Source organism: Glandiceps talaboti, chromosome 12 (assembly GCF_964340395.1).
Source record: "Glandiceps talaboti chromosome 12, keGlaTala1.1, whole genome shotgun sequence".
Taxonomy (NCBI): Eukaryota; Metazoa; Hemichordata; class Enteropneusta; family Spengelidae; genus Glandiceps; species Glandiceps talaboti.
This window is the reverse complement of record NC_135560.1, coordinates 19404193-19428265: the sequence shown is the minus strand read 5'-3', so window position 1 is coordinate 19428265 and position 24073 is coordinate 19404193. Positions and strand designations below refer to the sequence as shown.

Genomic DNA, 24073 nt, shown 5'->3' with positions numbered 1-24073 from the left:
TTCCATTCATCAGATTGACAAATCATTAATTTGTAAACCTTTGAGAACGTAGTAATAGAATCTCCCTGCCATCCTCATTGGTAATGACAGACCATTGATAACGAAATAATAGCTCCCCATTGTTATCACTTACTGTCTAACAGTGCCATACATTGACATATAATGGTACTTTTAATGTACAGTTATCACATCAATATTGGACTTTTCACTAGGAAAGGAGATTACAGCATTAACCAGTCTGATCAAAATGGTCAGTGTTAGAGGGGTGTCGTTGTGTAAACACTTTTGTAGCTGTTATTTTGTACTAGAATTTGGGAACGAATATTCCTTTAGGCCGTAATGGCAGACTGTAGTTATAAATGACATTACACTGCAAGTTTATACCGGCACTTAGTTTATCTAAAAAAGTCGACAGTTTATAAAGTTTAGAAATAGCAGTGTAAATATTAAAGTTTTAGAAAGATATTTAGCGACAGCTTAGTAGATGATATCCATTGTCAATACTGTAACCTATACTAAGCTAACGACTCGGCTAAAAAGTGGATACTAAATGTATTTGCCAAGAATGATAATCCCTTCAACTTAATGTCCGCATATCCAAGACTCCTTGCCATCCATAGCAATTTCCCGCCTTTTTATGGCTCTCACTGAAGCTGTAGGCACTGTATCCTTATTTTATAAGTAAGTACACTTTTACTACCATAGCATTTTAATTGTCAATGTAAAGTGTATAACGTTAACTGTCCAACCACACGATCGCGTGTACAATTTCTAGGGAGTGTACCCCCCCTACCCACCCACCCACACACACACACGACAATCGATTCCATCTTTGTTTACGTTTTATAAAAACAACTAAATTTACACACACACACACACATATATATATATCACCCTGTGGAGAATCTATACATTCCTATTTGAGTAGACCAGCTGATCTTGAACGCAGATATGTGTCGTTCCGCCCTCAACGGTCTTGCTGAAAGACGTTGGCCGATGTGTGAGGGCGCCCCCGATTAGGCTTACAAACTAAATCTTCCGCTACACATCTAGTAAAAAAAACGACAGCCCACATCAAACTATGACAATTACATTTTAGTAAATTGAAATTTGAAATAAAGAAATAATTTGTTATGCTTGTTATCAGATGACAGAATAAATATAGTGGAAAACACAAAATTTTTACTTTTGACCAGTGTATATGTGTAGACATTGCTATAGTACATGTAAAATACAACTCCCTAAAGAGTAACAAATTTGGGCAAGCCCTTATTAGTTACCCACTGGCAGGACTGTACTTCTTATGTATGTATTTCTTATGTATGTATGTATGTATGTATGTATGTGTGTGTGTGTGTGTGTGTGTGTGTGTGTGTGTGTGTGTGTGTGTGTGTGTATGTATGTATGTATGTTTGTATGTATGTATGTATGTATGTATGTATGTATGTATGTATGTCTGTCTGTCTGTCTGTCTGTCTGTCTGTCTGTCTGTCTGTCTGTCTGTCTGTCTGTGAGTGAGTGATGTGGCATACCATACAAACTCATTACCACTACTCTGTATTTCAAGACTTTATTTGAGGAAAGGAGAATACTATACAGGACATGTATACGACTGATACCACAAAACTTTGCATTTACAGACAAAGTTAAAGATTTAAATACTACAGACTGAAAATATACCAATACAAAAACTTATCAACACATCAAATATTAGACTACAACTACAGGACACCCAAATGGCTGCAACAACACACACATGAATGTCTGTCACTGTAGTCTGGTGGCAAGCCTGTAACCCAGTGGAGTCTGGCCTGTATTGTTGTACATCAATGACCTCATGGAATAGGTTAGCACACAAAGATAACATTAGTCATACATGTATGCATTTCAAATTTGACATCTTTAATTCTGATTTGTGACACTATTTCAGTCTTGTTTTGTGGTTTTTTGCATGTGCGTTTCCCTGAAAATGTCTGGCGCATACTCTTGGACAAACGGAATGGTACCACAATTCTGTATGGTATGGTGCAATGTTACCTCTGTGGACACTGAACGTAACCATTGGGTGTTCTGCATGAAGTGCTGATGATAATTTTCATTAAAAAAAAAACAATAACAAAAGAATATAATATCATATTAATGACAATGGTCACAAAATCACAGGCCTCTTGACGGCATCGTCTGAGATGCGCCATTAAGAAGTATTATTTTTTGAGTCAGCAGAAAAATATGCTATGACTCGCAAGAATGATAACAGACGTAACATAAATATGATAAATTGGAGTCAAACTCAAAGTCAAACATGGTAAATTACAATTCGTAATATAGTAGATATTCCTCTAAATGACCAGGTATACATTCATCTGTGTAGAGTTTTTGTTACCGGTAATTCGAATAATACAATACAATTGTCCACTTCCAATAAAGTGACACCTCCCTTGTCCTTGCACTGTACACTATTTTACCCACAACCCTCTCTGATTTGTACTTGCAGACATGACATCTCTGAAGTCAGAATGTCTCACCAATGCACAGGGTTGTCTGAAAACATTTTGGAAATTTTGACAACATAGAATTGCCACTGATGAGTTTCTGTATACCCATTTTCACTGGTATAGATATCAATGATTGATGTCGATAGCAATTTTATACATTTTTCAACAGACTTTCTTGAAAGACATTCAGGATTTTTGCAAGGAAATGAAGGAAAACAGATGTACCTGTTCGATCTGCATGAATGATATGTACTAGATGTAACACAAGAAATTTACATGTTAAGACTTTTCTACACACTAACTATACAAGTTAGTGATAAAGTTGAAAAGCACTTTATTCAAAGTACCTTTTATTTGGGTTTTGGGTGCATTTTTCGACAAAATTTTTTAACTTTCCTTTCGATTCATCAACATACTTGTTACATAATACTCAAACGTACTTGTGCTTGAACTGTTCAGAAATCTGGTTCATTGATAAGGAACATTCAAGCATACAAATCAGAGAGAATTATGGGTAAAGTATTGTACAGTGCCTTGCAAGCAGTATTCTAGTTAGGATTAATGATTGCATATTTCTAGCACAAGATATGTTGCATTTAATAGGATCTTACATGAGGTAGGGATAACGAAGCACAATTCTCAAGATCATATCATTTCTGGTATTTCACATTTGAGTGCTGTACATTCAGCTGACCCAAATACATGTACTGACCTCCGCACTTTGAAAGAGTTTCAGATACTCAAAATAAATTTTTTGCTCTGGAAATTTTGAAAGAAACAAGACTATCAAAGTATAACCTGTAATATACATGTGTATAGTAAAACAGTAGATATGGCATGCAGTTACTTAATACATCATTTTACATTGAAAAATAACACAGAGTAGAAGGGTATAATACAATTCTACCATACTGGCAATTTTATGCACGTTTGAAAGATTGCGACAGAAATAAACACGTTTCTCATTCATGTCATTGTCTTTCAACAGTCTAATCATTGGGAAGGTGATGTATGTGAATTTGAGATTTACACAACATTTCAACAGTAAAAATTCAGCATGCTTTGGTCGCAATTAAATTTTTATTCTAGCAATCCTGAGACAACTGGTATGCTTATAACGTGTCTACATGAAAGATAGTAACAACCTAAAATTATTATACCGGTAAATATCTGTTAGTAACTATTCAGTGGAAGAAAATGAAAACAAAATGAACGTCAGTTTTACAATCAATGTCTCTCATGGCAGTACACAGGATAACATCCTTTCTCTGTGATAAATAGATTCACCCAACAATAGGGTTCAGCCATATTTACAGACTATAGGGTAGCAGAAGTTCTGCAGAATAAAAGTCCCTCATTTTATTCTTACAAGAAAAGTTTTGCAAAATGTAAATCGGAAATGGAAGGTGCAAATTAACGGCGTAAATCAAGTCGAATCGACAGTAGTGTACATTTATGTGACGGTGCAAATATTCATATTCCTCATTATTAGGCAAATACTATATTATTAACACAAAAATGTCTGAATACATACATTACATATACACTTCAAAGGGTTAGACATTGAGAGAAAAAAACTACCAAAAAAAAAAGACATTATCATACATCTACTATGGCCCTGACGGACCAGGAAAGTGTTCTTTCCTACTAGATAACAATGAATAACATACTTGGAGTAAATGTAAAAATAGTATTTTCTATTGTAAACTACTCTATTGCCAATTAAATGGTGATATTTGTAATATTTCCAAGACCTCTTCACAGTTCAAAATGCTTGGAGAGACAATTTCAACTCACACATGCATGAAATCACCTTTACATATTAAGATAAGACAGAACAAACACTTTTTTTTTCATGAATTCACTATCACAATGTATTATCACACAATTCAAATCAGTGTATACTGTAATAATATAATAAATGTGTGTGTATGATCCAAAAAAAAAAGGTGGTTTGTTAAGCTGCACATACCTGTAAGGCAGGATAAATTCAATATAATTATATGACCCACAAATCTGACTTCTTTCAACTGATACACATCTACATTCTCTCAAAATTCAGATATTTGTGTCAAAGTCATACAGGGTCATTCTTGTAAAAACCTTGTCTTTTGATGGTTAGTCCAAATGATTTTAATCAGTTATGGTATAATGGGTTGGGAGTAAGACAAAACTTTGATGCCTCCATTTCATTTGGTAGCCATTTTGTTTACTTGAACAAATAATCATTTAGACTAAAGGTGATGTATGGTATTATATTAACTTTTTGCTTTCACGCATTTTGGTGAGACAATTTAGGGGTTATTTCAGGTCATTGACCTCATGAAACAAAGAATAAAGGTCATAGACAATATCTCTAAATTTCAGATTTCTTTTCTGGATTTGACATGCTATCAATTTGTTGCATTTGTTACAAGAAAACACAAATTATGCTAAATTGTGAGGAGGTGGGGGGGGGGGGGGGGGCTGCAAAACAGGGAGCATCATGCAAAATATGCCATAGAAGAAGCTGTATATCAAAAAGTGTGATATTAAGGCAATTCATCACACACATACAGGTAAATTCAATCTATTTTGGTTGATATTTCAAAACCAACTGCAAAGTTTGCAAATACAACGGTATGCTTGACATTACACTGGAATAAATATATATTACTAAATAATAGATTTTATCAACTCGTTGATGGAAAACTAGCATTGGGAAAAAATAATGTCAAAATCATGGTAAAATTAATAACACAATAATAATAATAATAATAATGCAAATCAGAAAGGAATGATACATTGTTTAATAGTTCAAAGCTAAACTTCATTGTTTCTATTCTCAGTCAAAAAGGAATTGTTCATTTAAAAAGTACATTTTAAGTCATTTTTTAAAATTTTTTTTAATTTTTTAATTTTTTTAAGATTTCTTGTTTCCATGTATAAATACTATGTTCACACTTGGTAATGCATAGGGTTGATATTTTCATCATACGGCTAAGTGATAATTAGTTATTTTAATGGTTCCATTAAATTAAAGCCATGCCTACACAGTAATATGTACATGCTAATTACTGAATACCAGTAACAATACAGGTAATAGGGTGTTATGAAAATACAAGATAACTCTCAGCCCCCTTCCTATTTACTCAATTACATGTATATGTACAACCTCTATTTCCAGCTCTAAGAACAACAAAACTTGTGTCACTGGTGTATTACCAAATCCACTCTATTCTTATGGCAAGGGCAAGACTGAAATGTTGAGTACCATAGTCTGTTTTGTATCCCATACAAAATGCAGGAGACAAGTAATATTAGGGTTAGGGATGTTAGAGTACCCACCATGGAAATACTGAAGAACACTGGACTCAATTTGTGTGTACCCTAGCCTGCTTTGTATCCCATACAAAATACAGGAGACAAGTAATATTAGGGTTAGTATTATCAGAGTCCCCACCATGGCAAGACTATATAACACTGGGCCCATTACATATGTTGTATACCCTACTCTGTTTTATAACCCTACAAAATGAAGGCTTTAAGTAACATTAGGGTTAGGGATGTTAAAATACAGACTGTGTTGATAAATCATTGTTAGAAGCTGTATCTAACGCAAAGTGTTGTCATTTGGAAAGCTAAATGTCCATCAGGTGTATTTACAGTTCTTGATGAATTTTGGCACAAGGGTTGTCTCTGATCCACACAAATCTTACTGTATGTTAACAGGACATGTTTTTGAATGAAATAAACAAACTTCTAAGGTGTTTACAATGACATCTGAGATGAGAGTGCGACATTACTAATTGTAACATTAATATTCAATATCATTCAAATGTATTTATAATTCATTGGCCTACATATAATTCACAAATTCTGAAAGATTATTTATGGAACCTATGTTTTTTTAAGAATACTATGTCTTAGCATAAAGCCTCATTTCACAAGTGTTTCAAACATATCTTGATATATCTGTGGGGTTTTTTCACATGCTGGATACACTAGAGAGCACTAAATACTTTTTTCCTCATGTCCATGTATTATCTGTAGTTGTCTAGTATACATTTGTGATGAGTCATTGAGATAAGTAGCTTTGTAATCTTGTTCATTATGAAGAGACTCCAATTAAAAAAACTCAGTTATCTCATACTTGTTATCAGCTTTTTTTTTTTGGTTATTTGAGCTGATAATACTTTCAAATTCAATAGATACTGGATTCCTAGATAATTTCTGAGTGTTCAAGTGATTTCACACAGAGATAATCATTTATCTTTTCATCTGTACTAGATTGAAATGTTGTACAAATAACTGACACTCAACTACACAGATACATGTACTAAGGTTTGTATCTGGGTGGAAGTTGGACAGGGGGTCACTTTCTTTATAAATGAACAAATTCCTTTTTGACAATGAAAACAAAACAAAACACTGGCCCCAATTCACACATACACTTGTCGTTAAACTCAAAACTACATCTGAAATCTGCACAAATAGTTCATTTATACACACTCATGTCTACAGGTATTGACATAGGTGAATCTTTAGAATTTGAGCCTATCACTGGTACCCAGTTATCAATTAGCAATAGTTAATTCATGAGTCACAAAGTGTTTAAGTCTCTCCAGGTATTGTCCATACAGCTCTACATCATTGTGTCCAGCTCCTTCGACCCACAGTGGCTCAACGGCTCGGGGACATCTCTCGTAGATAGCCAGACCATGTGAGAAATCTATCACTTCATCTTCTGTGCCATGTATCACAAGCACTGGTGACATAACTCTACCAACCTTTTCAATACTGCAAAAAAAAAATGAACAAAAAGAAAAAGGTTAGAGTATGTACATGAAACTGGAAGTCTGGTTTGGTCTGATATCTTAGGAAGGTTCCTAATGATTGGTGAGGTAATCTTGCCTGTATTGGCAGTTGATGTAATTTCCCCTGCCCCTCATTATTTTCAAATCAGACAACCTTTTGAAAGGCTTCCTGTATATACTATTAAAATGTGTGCACTATTGAAATGTCATAGTAATAGACAGGATGACATGGTAGAGGTGAATTTAACCCATTGCATGTGCTTCTGCCCCATGTCTACTACATATACATGTACAGCACTTCTAGTAACATTAACAACTTTTAGTCCTTGAATTCAATCGGCTGCTTCACTGTAGTTGAAATTGAACTTAACCTTAGTGTGAATAGTACATATTAATTTTGGTCTAGCGAAAGACAAGTACTACATTTGACATCCGGTCCAGGTATATCTGGTTTATAGTATGTATATACACAGTGCTGCATTAATAACATTTCCAATAAACACTTTTGCACCTGAAAGTACTATGTGAATCACATACAGTATGTGGTCAGTGGTCAGCTGTAACTATGGAATTTGTCATTCTGATGAGGATTGTCAACCAAGACAGATCAAAAGCTCAATGCTAAAACACTTTGAACTGATTATGTGTTATAACCATTGTAAATTATTTAATCTACCAAGCTGATAAATATTTTTGGTCACATATAATGTATTATTTGTATGTGACAAATAATTGCTGGCTTAACTATGTTCATTTTCTTAATGATTAAATTAAAATTAAAAGGAGTCCTCATTTTGTTTTCTTTAAATTTGCATAGGTGACAAGTTCTATATTAAAAACAAAGACGACACCATAATTATTTTAGAAACATAATGTAGTACTTTTTGCATATATATAAATTTAGAAAAGTTAACAAAATAAATGGATACATATATGTATACACACAAGTATTTGGTAAGTAAGACTCAGTATGTAAGTTACATTGTACATGAATTTGTCACAAAAGTCCGATAGAGTCACATATGTCTCTCTTTCACAACAATTGTCAGTAAAATAGACGTTACTCATAACCAGCTGAGGTCTCTAACCTATTCTCTTTGAATGTCAAACTACTATATAATATGTTAATGTTACACCTTTGTGAGTCATATAAAAATGTATATAAATTTCAAATGTCTGAGCTGTGGTTTTTGATTTCTGAGCTATGGCTATTGATTTCTACAATTCAAAATGTCATTTATATTATTTGGCAGAGCCAAGAAAAGTGTTTCTATATCATATGTATATAAAACTATATTTGAATGCTATATTTTAGGTATTTGCATATTGATCAAAACTGATACATAATCATTACAGAAATTAATGCCAAAATTGACGAGAGCACTTCAAAAATTTGCTGTAGAATACCAATATTTTTATCAATGCATAGCATAATGTGTTGTTTACAATGTAATCCAATATTTCATATTATAGTTATTTTTATTTAAAGTGCATTTTAAGTTTTGTTCACTTACTATGAACAAACAAACGGGATGAAAGTGATTGCTTTTTTCTCATGAGACCAGTCAGCGTACTATAATGTAGTTTCATGCCATGGGGTAAAGTACTTAGAGCATATGGTTTGTGAAAAGTGTTATGATATATTAATCATTGTATTCAATGCTTGGTAATAAACTGCATGTATCTGAAACCATGGCAACTCATCATGGAAGTATAATCAGAAATTATCATGACAATAATTACATTTTTTAATCACTTGCAAGGATGAATAAATTGACGTTATTTTCAAATTAATATTTTTGTCAGTTTTCTTGTCAAGTTCTCACCTCTAGCAATCCATGTATCATTATTGAACAATGTAATGACAATAATTTACATTTGAACTTACAACACCACAGTGAAATTCACTTTGATACAAACATGTCATTCTTCACGATGTATCTTTCAATAACTGCACTCATTACTGGTAGCAGCATATACAATACATTTGTAGATAACTACATGTGTAATATTAGTTTATTTTCTCATGTCAAAAACCAAGTTGTATTGTCAGAACACAAAATGTTGGATTTTCACCTCTTTCTGGTAATTCTTGACATTACACATCAATTCATTGATGGTACAGAAAACTGTATCATTACATGTATAAGTATTCACTCTTGAATTTTTAAAGAGCGTCCTGAGAAACACTACATGTGATTTGTAGTTACTGGTCAGAGATCATGAATTCCATGTAGGGTTTGGCAACTTTTTGATGGCAGTATACATGTTGTCCCGAATAATATAAACACATTCATCCGGTCAGTAAAACATAGTAATAAGTTCTTGTATCACGTAGAAGGGTTCTTATTGCTTACAAGTAATGTTTTGCCTGTTCAGATCGACAGGCTTTGAGAAACTGTCTCTTTGCTGGCTTTACCACTACTAGGTGGTATACAATCCATCATGATTTCATAATTATGGATTTCGTAAATCAAAATGAATTTCATTTCATCTAGTGCTTGTAGTGGGTGCTCAGAAATTACATGTAGGGATTAACATGTGTGTGTACACATGTGTACCTTGTTGAAGGAAAACATACAATACTATACACTGTATCTCTAAAACTAACACAGTATTACAGCTATGTTTAATGGTGAGATATAATCATTTTTATAAACAAACCAACATCCATTTTGTCATATAAATAACCCTATATTGCACTGATATATACATGTAGTAGTTACCATAACACTAATATGGTAGATGGACAAGAACTGTGTTATGACATTAATGTCACATTTAGTAACAGACAGCCTTATAATGAACTGTAATATGATGTCCAATCTCACATTTAGTGACAGACAGACATATTACCTTACAATGACAGGTAAGCTATAAAGTACATGTACTTGTTATCTATTATAAATGTATTACTTATAATGGAATAATTATATGTTACTTTTAGAACCATCATAATACATGTACCATGTACTTCCAATACACACAGAAATACATAAAGGTTGTTGGTACTTTACTGTATAGAAATAGCTAATGGTAGCTATAAAACCATTATTTATTATAGGGACAGTAATAACAACTGATAGTTTGAACAGGAAGTATAGTCAACATCATAAGAATATACATTTGTATATATATTCTTATCCACAATTTTTCGATTTTCAGCCTGAATTTCAAATTCCATGTTTTGTTTGAATGTGTTCAACTTGGCTTGTGTGGTATAATACACTGTGTCATTCAAATACATGATATAAACTCATTATTCTTTTGTCATATTGTCAAGCACTTTTAATATTCTTTTCCGTAATTTACTGCTACTCCTTAATGGATGTATTCAAGTACAATATTTGACCTTTGGGTATGGCTGAAATTACTCAATACTTATCAAAATTTATCACCAATCAGTGACAGTCCAAAATACAAACATTAATTTATACCTATTTAAAATAAGTAATGAAGGTATAAATATGATGGAAGAAATAGTGTATGCTAATTACATCAAGTATTGACGACAAATACATCTTTGTATAACAATCAAGCTACTAATGGGCAAACTATAACTGTGATATTGTGTGCGGATAAATTTCAATGCGCACACTCACTGCATGTTTGAAAGATTTTTTATTTCAACCTCATGATAACATAAAATTTTACAATGATATCTTTTTCTAGTTAGGTTTTACCTTACATATATGTAACCCTGTATGCATCCTCAATTTGACTAACTACCTGTATACTAATGGCACATGAAACAGGTATATATAAATGCACTACCGGATATTAACAATGTAATGTCTTGCTTGTGACGTGTGATGTGGAATCTCAAGTCTTATGGATATGGCTAGCATGGTTTACTGTCAACTTCTGCATTAATGAAATGTCTGGTCCATTGATGGATTGATAAAATCCTGTAATTCATGTGAAAACCAACAATTTGATAAAATCCTGTGATTCATGCGAAAACCAACAATTTGAATATCTAATCAACAATTTAAAGATATTTGCAGTTATTCTGAAGAGATTGTATTGTATTGAACTTTTCATATGATAGCTGATATGTACGCCATGCACCTGGGTTTTAAAATAGAATTGAGTCCTAGAAATAAACACCTCCACTAGGCAATATCAACATGCATTAGTGCATGTTGTGCAGCCATGTATTTTGAGCCCCGATAGTTAAAAGTACATTTATGGAATTTTGGGTTATTCTGTCAAAAAGAGTCTAGGATTGGAAAACGAATTATAACTCCTAATATGCAGACTACTTTTATATAACACTGCAAAAAACAGTCAATTATACTTAATACAAGTAATTGAAAATGACATAGTCCCCGCTATGATTGGGTTCTAAGGAACTGGCAGTTTATGTTGTCATTTTCAAACCTGGTTAATGTTGTTTGGCCTCATATGGTTGTTTTTGATATCACTACTCTGTTCAAGCATGTCTGAGTTATGGCTTTGGACATGAAAACTGTGCCAACAATATGGCTGCCAGGCAGCCATATCGGATTGTATAATGACGAAAATGGATATGCACATGTATGTCATATACTGTGCTAATACCAACTTTGAATGAGATCTGTTCAAGCATGTCTGAGTTATGGCTTTGGACATGGAAAATTCGCAAACAAAATGGCTGCCAGGCAGCCATATTGGATTGTATCACGACAACAATGAATATGCACATGTATGTCGTAGAACACTGTGCTAATACCAACTTTGAATGAGATCTGTTCGAGCATGTCCGACATGGCTTTGGACATGGAAAATTCGCAAACAACATGGCTGCTAGGTGGCCATATTGGATCATAAAAAACAAATTGACGTGCATATGTATGCCATAGTATGTTGACCCTGTACCAAGTTTGAAAAAATCCGTCGGAACCCAATCCATTAGTCCCCGTCCGGACGACTAATAATAACTGGTGTAGGACTGCTTTGCTTTACAATGATATATTAGGATTCACACATTACAGTAAAGAAGTCCAATTCTGCCTTGAGTTGAATGGACAGTGTCAACTATATAAGATTACATACAACTATAAATTACACATCAATAGACATAGTCTACCATAGTATACACATGACATAGTAAAAATAATGAGATTTCATATGCCTGAGTGATTCAATATCCACTGCATGTCTGATTACAAAGAAACACTTCTAATAAAATCATTCGACACACGAAATGACCCTGTATATACTGAATGATAGTGGGTGTATGTTCTTATATTTCATTTTTACATTATAGGTACATGTATACAACATTACAGCAACTACATGTATACATTGTAGACTATCAGGTTATGTGCATACATTACATTGTAGATGTCATAAAAACAAACAACATGTACATGTAATTAATAAAACACACACATTTACTTTAAGACTACCTACTGGCCCTCCAATATATATATTTTTTAAAAAGGAGTTGTTAGATCACTATAATAAAGCATAGACACCATATTTTGTCTTGTATATTGCTGATTTATTTGGAAATGGCTCAACAACAAGATTAAATAAAGTCAATAATAATGGGAAACAATTCTGTGACCTGTCAGAATTGTGAAAGAAATATATACAAGGTAGCGGTCTACATCCTAGAGATGTTTCTGCTTGCAGCCACTTCATCCTTACTATGGGATACTGAATTTGTAGTGCTGTACTAAAAATGTACAGACAATACATGTATGATAATGTGATGAAGATATTGGTTTACCATGTACAATGTACAATATATGCAACAAACAAACAAACAAACAAGGTAACAGTTACATACTACACTGCTAGACTGGATTTCACTGTGATGGTTTTCACAGGCACAGGGTTAAAAAGCCTATGTTAAATAGGATGTGAAAAATAGTTGTCTGGTAGAGCTATATGAAAGGTTGGTTTCAACAAAAGAATCATATCCTAATGGCCCTTATTCATGAGAGTGTACAATTTTGCGATACTTTGAGAGAAATCTAAGCGCTGGTTAGGTTTAAATAGCTAGCTTGCCAGTATTTGGTATTATAGACACAGCTTAGCCTCCATTCTTCTATGTCAGGCGTACACATACCATATTGTTAGTTACAGTTTCTACAGATTTCAATAATTCCATATTGCAATTTTTTTGTATGAATACTGACATTGCTAGGTTCAATATTAAAACATTCATTTCAATAACGACATATTTAACCACATTTTTTCTAATTCTAATATGATCCTACATGTATGAAATTTTCTGCAATATTAAAATCAAATTTTACGATCATTTATTCACAAAATTTATTGCATTTATTTTACGTCAATTTGTAATTATGGTATCAGCTCTACAAAGTCTTAATCTATCAAAGACCAATTACCAGGTTAAGCTTTCATTATTTGATACATAGGCGTACTCCTGGATCTTTAATTAATATTTAATTACTTGTTATACAGAACTAGGAGCAAGTGTTAAATTTTGATTGTTCATAGGACTTTAATTTTACAGATCTATTTTGAGCAAATAACTGCAATTAATCACTACCTGTATATTGCTATTTGAATATCACGCTTTGCTTTGTTTCATCAACCATATACATATTTACATATCTGCCCTCTAAGACAATTTGATGTACTTCTTATACATGACATGTTTTGTGACATCCCTTATTATTATTTAGAAACTGAAAGAAACCCATTTTATTTATTATTTGATTCCTAACAACAAATTTTCTTTCATTTGAGGGTAGATTGATCTTCAGATATTTTACATGAAGGTGCAAGTGGTTGTACCACCATCAATCCATATTCTGTGTTCGATATATTATAACACAAATTCCATCCGTTTACCAATTCATATTGTGACATTTAATTTATATACATTTGACAGTCAGCTATATAACACGGCATACAGGACATCTAATCTGTCATAAAACTATAGTATGAATAAATTGCTTGTCACAGTGTCAGCTTTACAGCACGGCATACAGGACATCTAATCTGTCATAAACCTGCATCATAAGGGCTGTAACTTCTTTCTTTCCCCAATTAACCACTTCAAAGACCATTAAGAATATATTTCAAGACTTTCCATTATCACTTTACTATTTTGGGTTTTTCTGTGTTTGATTCAATAAAACATTACACATTAAACTGAAGCCTTTTCACATCAATCAGAGAGAGAGTTTTCACATCAATCAGAGAGAGAGAGAGAGAGAGTAATATTTGCAGATGTGTATTTTTAAAATGTGAATCGATTTTACACTCGCCCTAAGATGACATTACATTTTCTTTGTTTCATAAAAATAGACTTTGTAGGAAGATGAACTCATATTTCTTTTAAATTACCCGAGGGAGATAGCCTCAAAACAACAATGTTATCAATTCTGAAATCCCTAACCCTAAATGTGACATTCTTGTGGCAAATTTGGATTTAATGACATGCACGCAATGAGAACTGTGTTATTCAGTTTTGATACAAGCCTGTGTTGAAAATATTCCTGTATTATGTGTACAAATACCCCATCCCACCTGAACTCCACCGTGAAAGTTCACCATGATAGCTATTAAAATTAAATCCATTGGCAATAGCATGGGATCTAATTTTAACAGGAAACTACAGACCTTGCCAGAATTAACACTGCGCACACATAGCATTTTTGCCAAAGGCTGGGAAACCCAATAACAGGAAGGGGCAAATTTGGTAAAACTGGTACAGTTTCCCATATACTATACTATGATTTGGTGATGGAGTTGAACTCGGGTAGATTTTACCGACTTACCATCCTTCACAAAACACTGACAATGTGACATGTGATATAAGTTTGTCACAATATCTTATTCTCATGGTGCCATCATAGCTTATAATTATAGTAGAAATCTCTTTTCTATATATCAATTCAATTATGGGGTAGAATGGTAGAATGTGTGAGAATTCTTGTAGATTTGACTGTACCTGACTGACCACACTATCATATCTATACAGATATCAGCCACTGAATTTTTATATTCATGATACAATTATTTAATAATGTCCCTTGAGTTAAATACTAGTATTTCAGATCTAGATATTTGATAAGGTACTTATCTCACATGTACTTTCATTTCCTATATATCAAATAATTACATCACTAAATTGTATATAAGGTCTGCATTACTTTTTTGAATTTATCATCCATCTTGTGTAAGTGTCATGTGAGACTATTTATTTAAATGCCCGCAAGGTAGAAATACTTTGGCTTCCTACAATAAATTGCTATTGGTTACCTCAAAATATTTAATATTACAATCCCTTTCCCTTCCCTTCTAGACAAAAATGAAAACACTTAGACTTGCTACAATAAAGTGTTATTGATTCCTTCCCAGCATTTCAATATCACAACAACACACCTTCCAGCCACAGCCACAGCCCATAGCCCATAGCCCACAGTCTCAGCCACAGCCACAGCCCATAGCCCACAGCCACAGCCACAGCCACAGCAACAGCCCCTGAACCATAAACATCGGTAAAAAGTGCACTGATGTACATCAGGAAAAGAATGGTGCTGAACACTGAACATTCAAACATTACTGAACTTACAATTATATAAACTTTCTTTTTTATTAATGTCAAATTGTCAGTCTGGTTGTTTTTATCTTGTGAGCCGATGTGAACAGGTCTAGGTCTACACAGGTTATTTTCTTTTCCAAAAGTTAACCTTGTCATTTTGAACACATAGAAACCATACCAAAATGAAGAAAAAAATAGACAACATATATTGAGATTTCTATCTTTGATTAAACTATTCCATTTTAAATGATTTGCATGACCATGACAGTAAATATGGCTGACTGGTGTTAACTAAGTCTGCCAAGATCCAAACTTTATCTACTGGTTTGTATAAATATGAAGCTAACTTTCCCATATAGATTACAACCTATCCTATACTGATGTTGGCCTGGGGCATGTTAGCGTGAACATCACTTGTAATACAGTACTGGGATTAAACAAGGCATGTATACAAATGTATCTTGATCTGTCTGAGACAGCCACTAGTACCAGACTATCAACTGGCCACTACTGTAGTCTAGAACCGTAGTCTAGATATACTTGTGGTATCCAATCATCTCAAAAAGAGATCTGACATTTGATGCAACAGCTAGCACTAGTCTAGCTGGTCACTTGTTGGATACATTTAGTAGGTATATCTCTGATCCCTTGAGTTCCCTCTGATTCTGGAAAGTATATGCGTGGGTTTGTTTTCTATGATCTCTCTCTCCATGTATAGTGAAATGGACAAATTCTGTTGAAAATCTAGCTAAATCTCCTGCTGTGAAAAGGGTGTAGTAATGTCAGTAGTAATCATTGGTTACTTTGTGTAGTTACTGAAAACTCAACCTCCAGTTTTAAAGTAAGTCACATGACAACACGATAATGTTATCAGGTTTATATCAACACTCCGGTAGCAATAAACTACTGCTGTCGGTGGTAATAACAGAACAGTGTACTAGAGAAAGCCATTGACTGAATGGTGGAGGGAGAGCATAGAAAATGAGCCCACACGTATAGTTACTAGACTACACACCAACAATTTCAGTGGCTATTACTACTATCATGGCAGGACCTTTAGTGTGCAATCAGTGAGTTCCACTATGGATTCCCTCCATGAAACCCATTCATATTGGAACCTATTGCAGATTCTAACTTCTAAGTGAAGAATCTGTGACGGCTAAAGTTATGACGTACATGTACAGCTTTGCACTATCAACAATTCTATGTGTTTGGCTGTTATTTGACTACGACATCACATTAATTACATCTCAATTACAATCTCAACTCATCTGAAGGCCATTTACATTATACATTTTCTATTGTTTCCCTTCATCAAAGGTTGCAAAATCGATTCAAGTCTCTCTTCAAATCTGTTTCTATGCATGCCTTATGTAACCTCGCAAGGCTACCTCTAAACTATAAATAAAGTACACATACTACAGTAACATTTTTACCTGACAACTATGTATTTATTGACCTCCACAAGATGTTAGACATTTTCAATAAGTTCACATATTTGTCTGTGACAGCTGTCCCTTTCACAGTAGTGAGTACAGTGTATGTTTTGTGTCTATCTATTTAAATACTAGATCAATAATATTTAATGGCATGCACACATTATCCCAACTTAATTCATTATTTATCAATTATAATGTACAAATAGTAGAATTTGAGGATCGATTGCAAAATATTGTACAAAATCTGCTATGATGTCAATTTAAACTATATTGTTTGAACATCTCTTTAGTACACATCTAACAACATACACGTCCATATATAGATGTTCTCCTTTGTGAAATTACTGGCATACTGATTTACTATTAGTATTACTGTGCTTTCTTAGGCTACAGTGCTACTTCTCATGTTAATGTTAATACCAGCAGCCAATGTACCCACACTGAAACAACTAATCAGCAACAACATAGCATAGTTCATTGAACATGACTAATAATATGCAATCTTATGATATTACCTTTGAACCATGTCAATGAATTACAAGGACAGCTGAATAACAAATATTGGTGTGGTACTTGAGCCAACATAACAATAACTCAAGTTCTAGATAATAACTCAGCAACAAGTGGTCTGGAGTCTCATCATGGCTACCAACTTACTTGGAAAGAACACTCATTTAGGATTTTCTATCCATGTTCATGTATTACAAAATTTAAAAGATTACAGTTGGAAAGCTTTGTAGTTAGCAGACAGGTCTTTGAATCTATGCTTATAATGTGGACTACACATTAGATTTATAATTAATCTCCTGTAAATAATATACTGTTTTGAAATCTAACAGGGTACAATGGAAGTACATGTATGTACACAGGGGTTATACTTTCATGGCACACGTAAATACCAGAATAACTATAAACAACTTGGCAACTCATTAAAGTTTAGAAACATGTTAAATCACGTTAAATAAATGTACTTATTTCCTCTCAGCCTCTGAAGTCTGTAATCACATTTGCCTTTCATGAGTGTACATGTATTATAAAGAATGAACAATGACCTTTCTCTACAAAACAACCAACAATTTGCAATTTCCTTGTCAGATCACATGAAAAGTGACGACTACAAAAGAGTGTGATCAAGTCACCAACAGGTCAACTCAAATGTCTGCTTCCATTAGTATACTGGTTTACCACCCACACCTTCAAATGTCAACCTTGCCAAGTGTCATGTCACTGAACACAAGAAGTTCCATATTTATAGTACATAATGTATTGTAATAAACTGAAGACAGATTCACTGCACAAACCATAACCACAATATAATTGGATAGTAAAATAGATGATCATGTTTCTGGGCCCTGGGAACATTATCACATGTAAAGGCTGAGGAAAAGCAGTAACCATGTCTGCAGGATTCTGACAACGACGGTTCAACCAGCTACAATGCATAATATAGACTTACATGTATCACACAACCATCATGGATACTACTACTGGTACAGTGTATGCATATCGCATGTACATGTAGTAGTTCATATTATACATAGTTGAACATTGAAGATACTCCCATCAGAATGTGTACAAAAAATAATGAAAGTAACAAAATATGTGACAAGATTATTCATATACAGTTTACTGGGAACTATTGGTAGTCATAGTCCATTGGTCCAGACAGACTACATGTCTAAAAGCTGCCAATATGTCACTGAAATATTATGTCTCATATGTTAAGGTTCACTGGAATCTTATTTAACAAAAGGCAGGTCAATTCATTCAGTCTGCAGGCTTGTCAACAATATAGGTAAAAAATTGTCCCAGTGTTTTGTTAAAGACACTTAGTTCCCCAGGCAGCTTACCTGAGTTCCATACCAAAATACAGTATAGCAATACATGTACATGTCATCTCAGACCACTATAGTCTCTATAGTGGTCTGACAGTCATATATTGAACACATATTGCCTGGCCATGAGGGCTATAGCACCCGTTTATTACACCCGAGGTGCCATTTTGAACTGCTGTGAACTCGCGGTGGTCACGTGACCATGTAAAAGTTGATGGAACTATTTCCCTAGGGAAATAGTCATTCTATTTTCCTATCACGTGACTGATTCCAGCGAATCATGGCACAGCATTATCACTAGGTATATTATAAGAACCCTTATTCACAGGCACACCTAAAGATTCCTGATGATAACTACTATTTTGCTTTGGATAAAGCCTGTAAGAATCAAATCATCAACACTCATATTCTACATTGTCTAATATCAGGGATTTCCTAACCCTGATGATGTTACTTGTACCAGTTTCCTTCATATTGTTTGGTTTACAAAACAGGCTAGAGTACGTGTACACATTGAGCCAACTGTTCTTCTCAATAGATACATTGTCTTCAGTTCGAGTAGAGCTATAACTCTGTTTGGTAATAGAGGTGTTTATGGTACATGTATGATGTCGTTATCATCAATTCATTCTACATTTTGTATGTACTATGACATTCAATAAAATGAAGACAAAAGTGGTTTCACCTGTGACAGAAGTGAGTGTAGCAATGACAAACCATAGACAGACTCTGTGACTTTAAATAAACTGAAACCTTTAGGGAATAAAGAAACACTGACACTCTAAATGTAAAGTCTGTGCTACTTCCAACAATGTGAAGTCACTTTCACAGTTACAACTGACCTAAAACTGTGTAAATCTATTGATAAAATGTCAGAGGTTTCACAAAACATCTTCTCACAAATGGAATTATTGTGTTTTCTTTTCCCTGCCTTCATTTTCGCCACTAGATTGCATCTACATACAATTTCCCTTCTCAGACACATCTAAAATTCCTTCTAGTAGAGATCACTTGAGACTAGTGATGATAATTTGATGGAATGTCGAATTCTTTTGATATGGAGACTTGGTGAGAGTTATAAAGTTATAAAGATGAAGTGATTTATTTCCAGCTGGTACTGGATGTCATGCAATTGCTAATTACCAGGCACACACTGTACATGTACATGCACATACATGTACGTCCAGGCATTTATAACATTACCAGGGACACACTGTACATGTACGTACATCCAGGCATTTATAACATGACAAGGGACACTGTACATGTACGTACATCCAGGCATTTATAAAATTACAAGGGACACACTGTACATGTACATGTATGTATGTCCAGGCATTTATAACATTACCAGGGACACACTGTACATGTACATACATCCAGGCATTTATAACATTACAAGGGACACACTATACATGTACGTACATCCAGGCATTTATAACATTACAAGGGACACACTGTACATGTACGTACATCCAGGCATTTATAACATTACAAGGGACACACTGTACATGTACGTACATCCAGGCATTTATAACATTACAAGGGACACACTATACATGTACATGTATGTACGTTCCAGGCATTTATAACATTACCAGGGACACACTGCACATGTACGTACATCCAGGCATTTATAACATGACAAGGGACACACTACATACATGTACATGTACGTACATCCAGGCATTTATAACATTACAAGGGACACACTACATACATGTACATGTACGTACATCCAGGCATTTATAACATTACAAGGGACACACTACATACATGTACATGTACGTACATCCAGGCATTTATAACATTACAAGGGACACACTACATACATGTACATGTACGTACATCCAGGCATTTATAACACGACAAGGGACACACTACATACATGTACATGTACGTACATCCAGGCATTTATAATATTACATGTACAAGGGACACACTGTACATGTACGTACATCCAGGCATTTATAACATTACTCATACTACTGCTTTATAATTCTGCGCAGCAAAGTAAACCAAACTTTGTCCGTTGTACCATTTGGTGAGATTGATTTTCTAAGATTCACCAATGAATACCACTGTACTATTTAAAGAAAATTAAATCACAAAGACATGAAACGTGTTGAAAAGATTTTAGTTTCCTGGCTAAGACAGTTGTAGTTTTGTCCACCTGATATGTTAAGTGACTTCACCTTCGGTTATGAAAAGTAGGGCATACACTGGCAATTGGAATATTTAAATTTGTTATCTGATGGCCTTCAAGGAACCCTGTGATATGACTCAACTGCATGTATATAGTGAATCAACTCATTACAACTGAACACTGAACAAATTTACATTACCTTTTTCAGTCCTAATTTCTGAATACCTATTCTTTTCAAATGAGGCAACATGAGATCATATTCACTCAGGAAATGATGGCACGGTATATAAATATAAGTACAATGTAAATGTTAAATCTTTTATCCATGGTATTACAGTAGCATGATTACACATGTCAGAATTTGGTAAATCTCTACAAGTTCAGCGATGAGAACAAGAAAATGTGACCTTCAGAACTGTGGCATCAATCAAAATGTCTGGGCTTTCATACTTCTCAATATTCCCTTTCTACTTGCATGATGATGTGGATAATAACATTTACTAATGTGTGTTCATATGTACAATCTGATTTGCCCACCTCCAGATGAGTACATATCAATCATTCCACTATGCTTACAAATGATAATATAGATTATCACAGATAACAAAGATACATGTATGTGGGGGAGGGATTTGAGATAAGCCCATTTTTATTTGTTGTTCTCTTTCGTGATGGTTTTGAGAAATTACACACAAATTTATGCATGACAGTAATGAGTGTACCCTATTGACATTTGATTTTACTAGAAAACCATTTCCTGAAAATGTCAAGGCTATATACGGTCAGTACTTCTGACATATTCCAACACTAAATAGAAGTGGGTGTAGGATTAAAAAAATTTACTTGTTAGACTTCTCCTATACATTCACATCCCAAAGGTACATAAATTTATAGTCAAATTCCCTGAAACATTTTCACAAATTACACTTATTATCACATAAATGCATGGAAGGCCGAAGGAGGAACAGCTATGCAATAATATAATACCAAAAAGTGTTGATGTACATGTATGTTTGAATTGAATCTTTTTTCAATGGGCAAATTTGTGAAGTTTACTAAATAAACAAATCGCGTCCTTTAAATATGATGTCCTGCGAAAAAAAATTCATACATGCATATATTATACAATGACACACACTGAGAATGGTTGGACTCCGACTGTATACACTCCTACATACATAGACTTCCTGTTAGAGCTATCTTCTGGATGACCCACGTGGGGATAATGATTGTAAAAATCTCCAAAGGTGATTAACTCCCATCATTTCAATGGCTTTACACACAGTTGCTGAATTACAGTTGAAATCTAATTAAGACAGAACCACCTACGATGACACCTTAACTTCTGAGTTTTGATCAGAACAATGGTTTTCTCAAAACTGATTCCAACATGACTATAAACTTACTTATCAAAATGTTCACATTATCAAAATGTGATACACATCGTGTCATAACTGTTCAGATTTGATTATGGAAGTAGGTAGAGTATGTACATGTAAGTGTATGCCTGTGATATCAATACCATATTTATAACCTTGACATTTTAATTGTCTGACCTTTAGTTGGAATCTATACCTGTACATCCACAATGTCATGGATAACACAGCTGGCACACCTTTTACATGTATTTAATCACAGATTTGTTTCTTTCAAAAATATATAAGCCAGTACTCAAAATAAATCATTAACATATGTCAAATTCTTCCAACTGTACACATAAATAAACTGGTCAATAATATCATTAAAACATTTTTTAAAATAAATACTGTGACAGTGTCATGTACTTTTTGTTTTTGTTTGGAATTTTTATTCCTTTATATTATTTCTCAATTCCAATCAAATACATTTTTAGTTGTAATTCCTTCTTTATATCTCGATATATTTGAGGTGAGCAATAGTTGTAATAAAACTGACATTCCACTGTGAATGTTCTGCATTCGGTAAAATCAAAGTATGACATGACAAAAATTCCTTTACATAACCTAAATCTAACCATGGTCAAATCTAAATGTATACCCACCTTGGGAAAGCATCAAAGCACCAGGTTCGTTTGGTGTCAGGGAATGCCACTCTCATGCCTGACATTAAAGGTGAATGCAGCACAACAGCAGCACACTCGAACCTCGAGGCCAGATCAATGGTTGGTACGGTGCCTATACTCTGCCCGTACAATATGATATTTTCTGGGCTGATACCATATCGTGTACGTAGTGCCTGCCAGGCTGCATCCACGTCGGAATATAGATTTCTTTCTGATGGCTTCCCTGTGCTTACGCCATAACCTGAGTAATCGTAGCTGAAGATGTTACAACTAATGCGAGTACCTAAGCCTATATAAAAGCTACTCATCTGGCCAATATCGACGGCATTTCCGTGACTGAATAAAAGTGTGAATCGAGGATTTGTTGAACATCTTACAAATATACAAGCAATTCTATTTCCTTTTTTTGTCCGCGTTTGGAATACTTCAATAGCGTCCAGTTCCCGTTGTGAATACTGCCATTCGGCTCTTTCTGTTAGATGTAAACTATGCCTATTCCCAGATTCGTCAGCTATAAGGGAATATGTTGGTTCCGGTGGAAGAAAGGCAAGCTTTGCCGCTATCCTCGATGGACATGGCGGACAACAGAACAGACAACACAACTCGCCAAACGATAGCCCATTCATTTGGAATTCTTCAAATTCGACCTCGTAGGCAAAGTGTTCAGATAGTATATAGTTATCTGTCGCTACTCACGATCAATAATTGTCATCCAGATGGACACTGTTTCACGAAATGTTGATAACCTTTGGGATTCTGTAACAGTGTCACGGAACTGACTGCGATGATTAGAGAAAATATACTGA

The 24073-nt window shown here is 34.2% G+C and overlaps 1 protein-coding gene across 1 annotated transcript; it reads right to left on the bottom strand.

Moving 5' to 3' along the window:
* Window positions 1-1554: 1554 nt before the first annotated feature.
* LOC144443231 (alpha/beta hydrolase domain-containing protein 17B-like) lies at window positions 1555-24046 on the bottom strand. The gene is made up of 2 exons (XM_078132649.1): window positions 23247-24046; window positions 1555-7274 (listed from the first exon to the last, which is right to left on the bottom strand). Exons 1-2 carry the CDS (start codon window positions 23891-23893, stop codon window positions 7052-7054), a joined length of 870 nt encoding a protein of 289 aa, XP_077988775.1. The 5' UTR covers window positions 23894-24046; the 3' UTR covers window positions 1555-7051.
* Window positions 24047-24073: the final 27 nt, after the last annotated feature.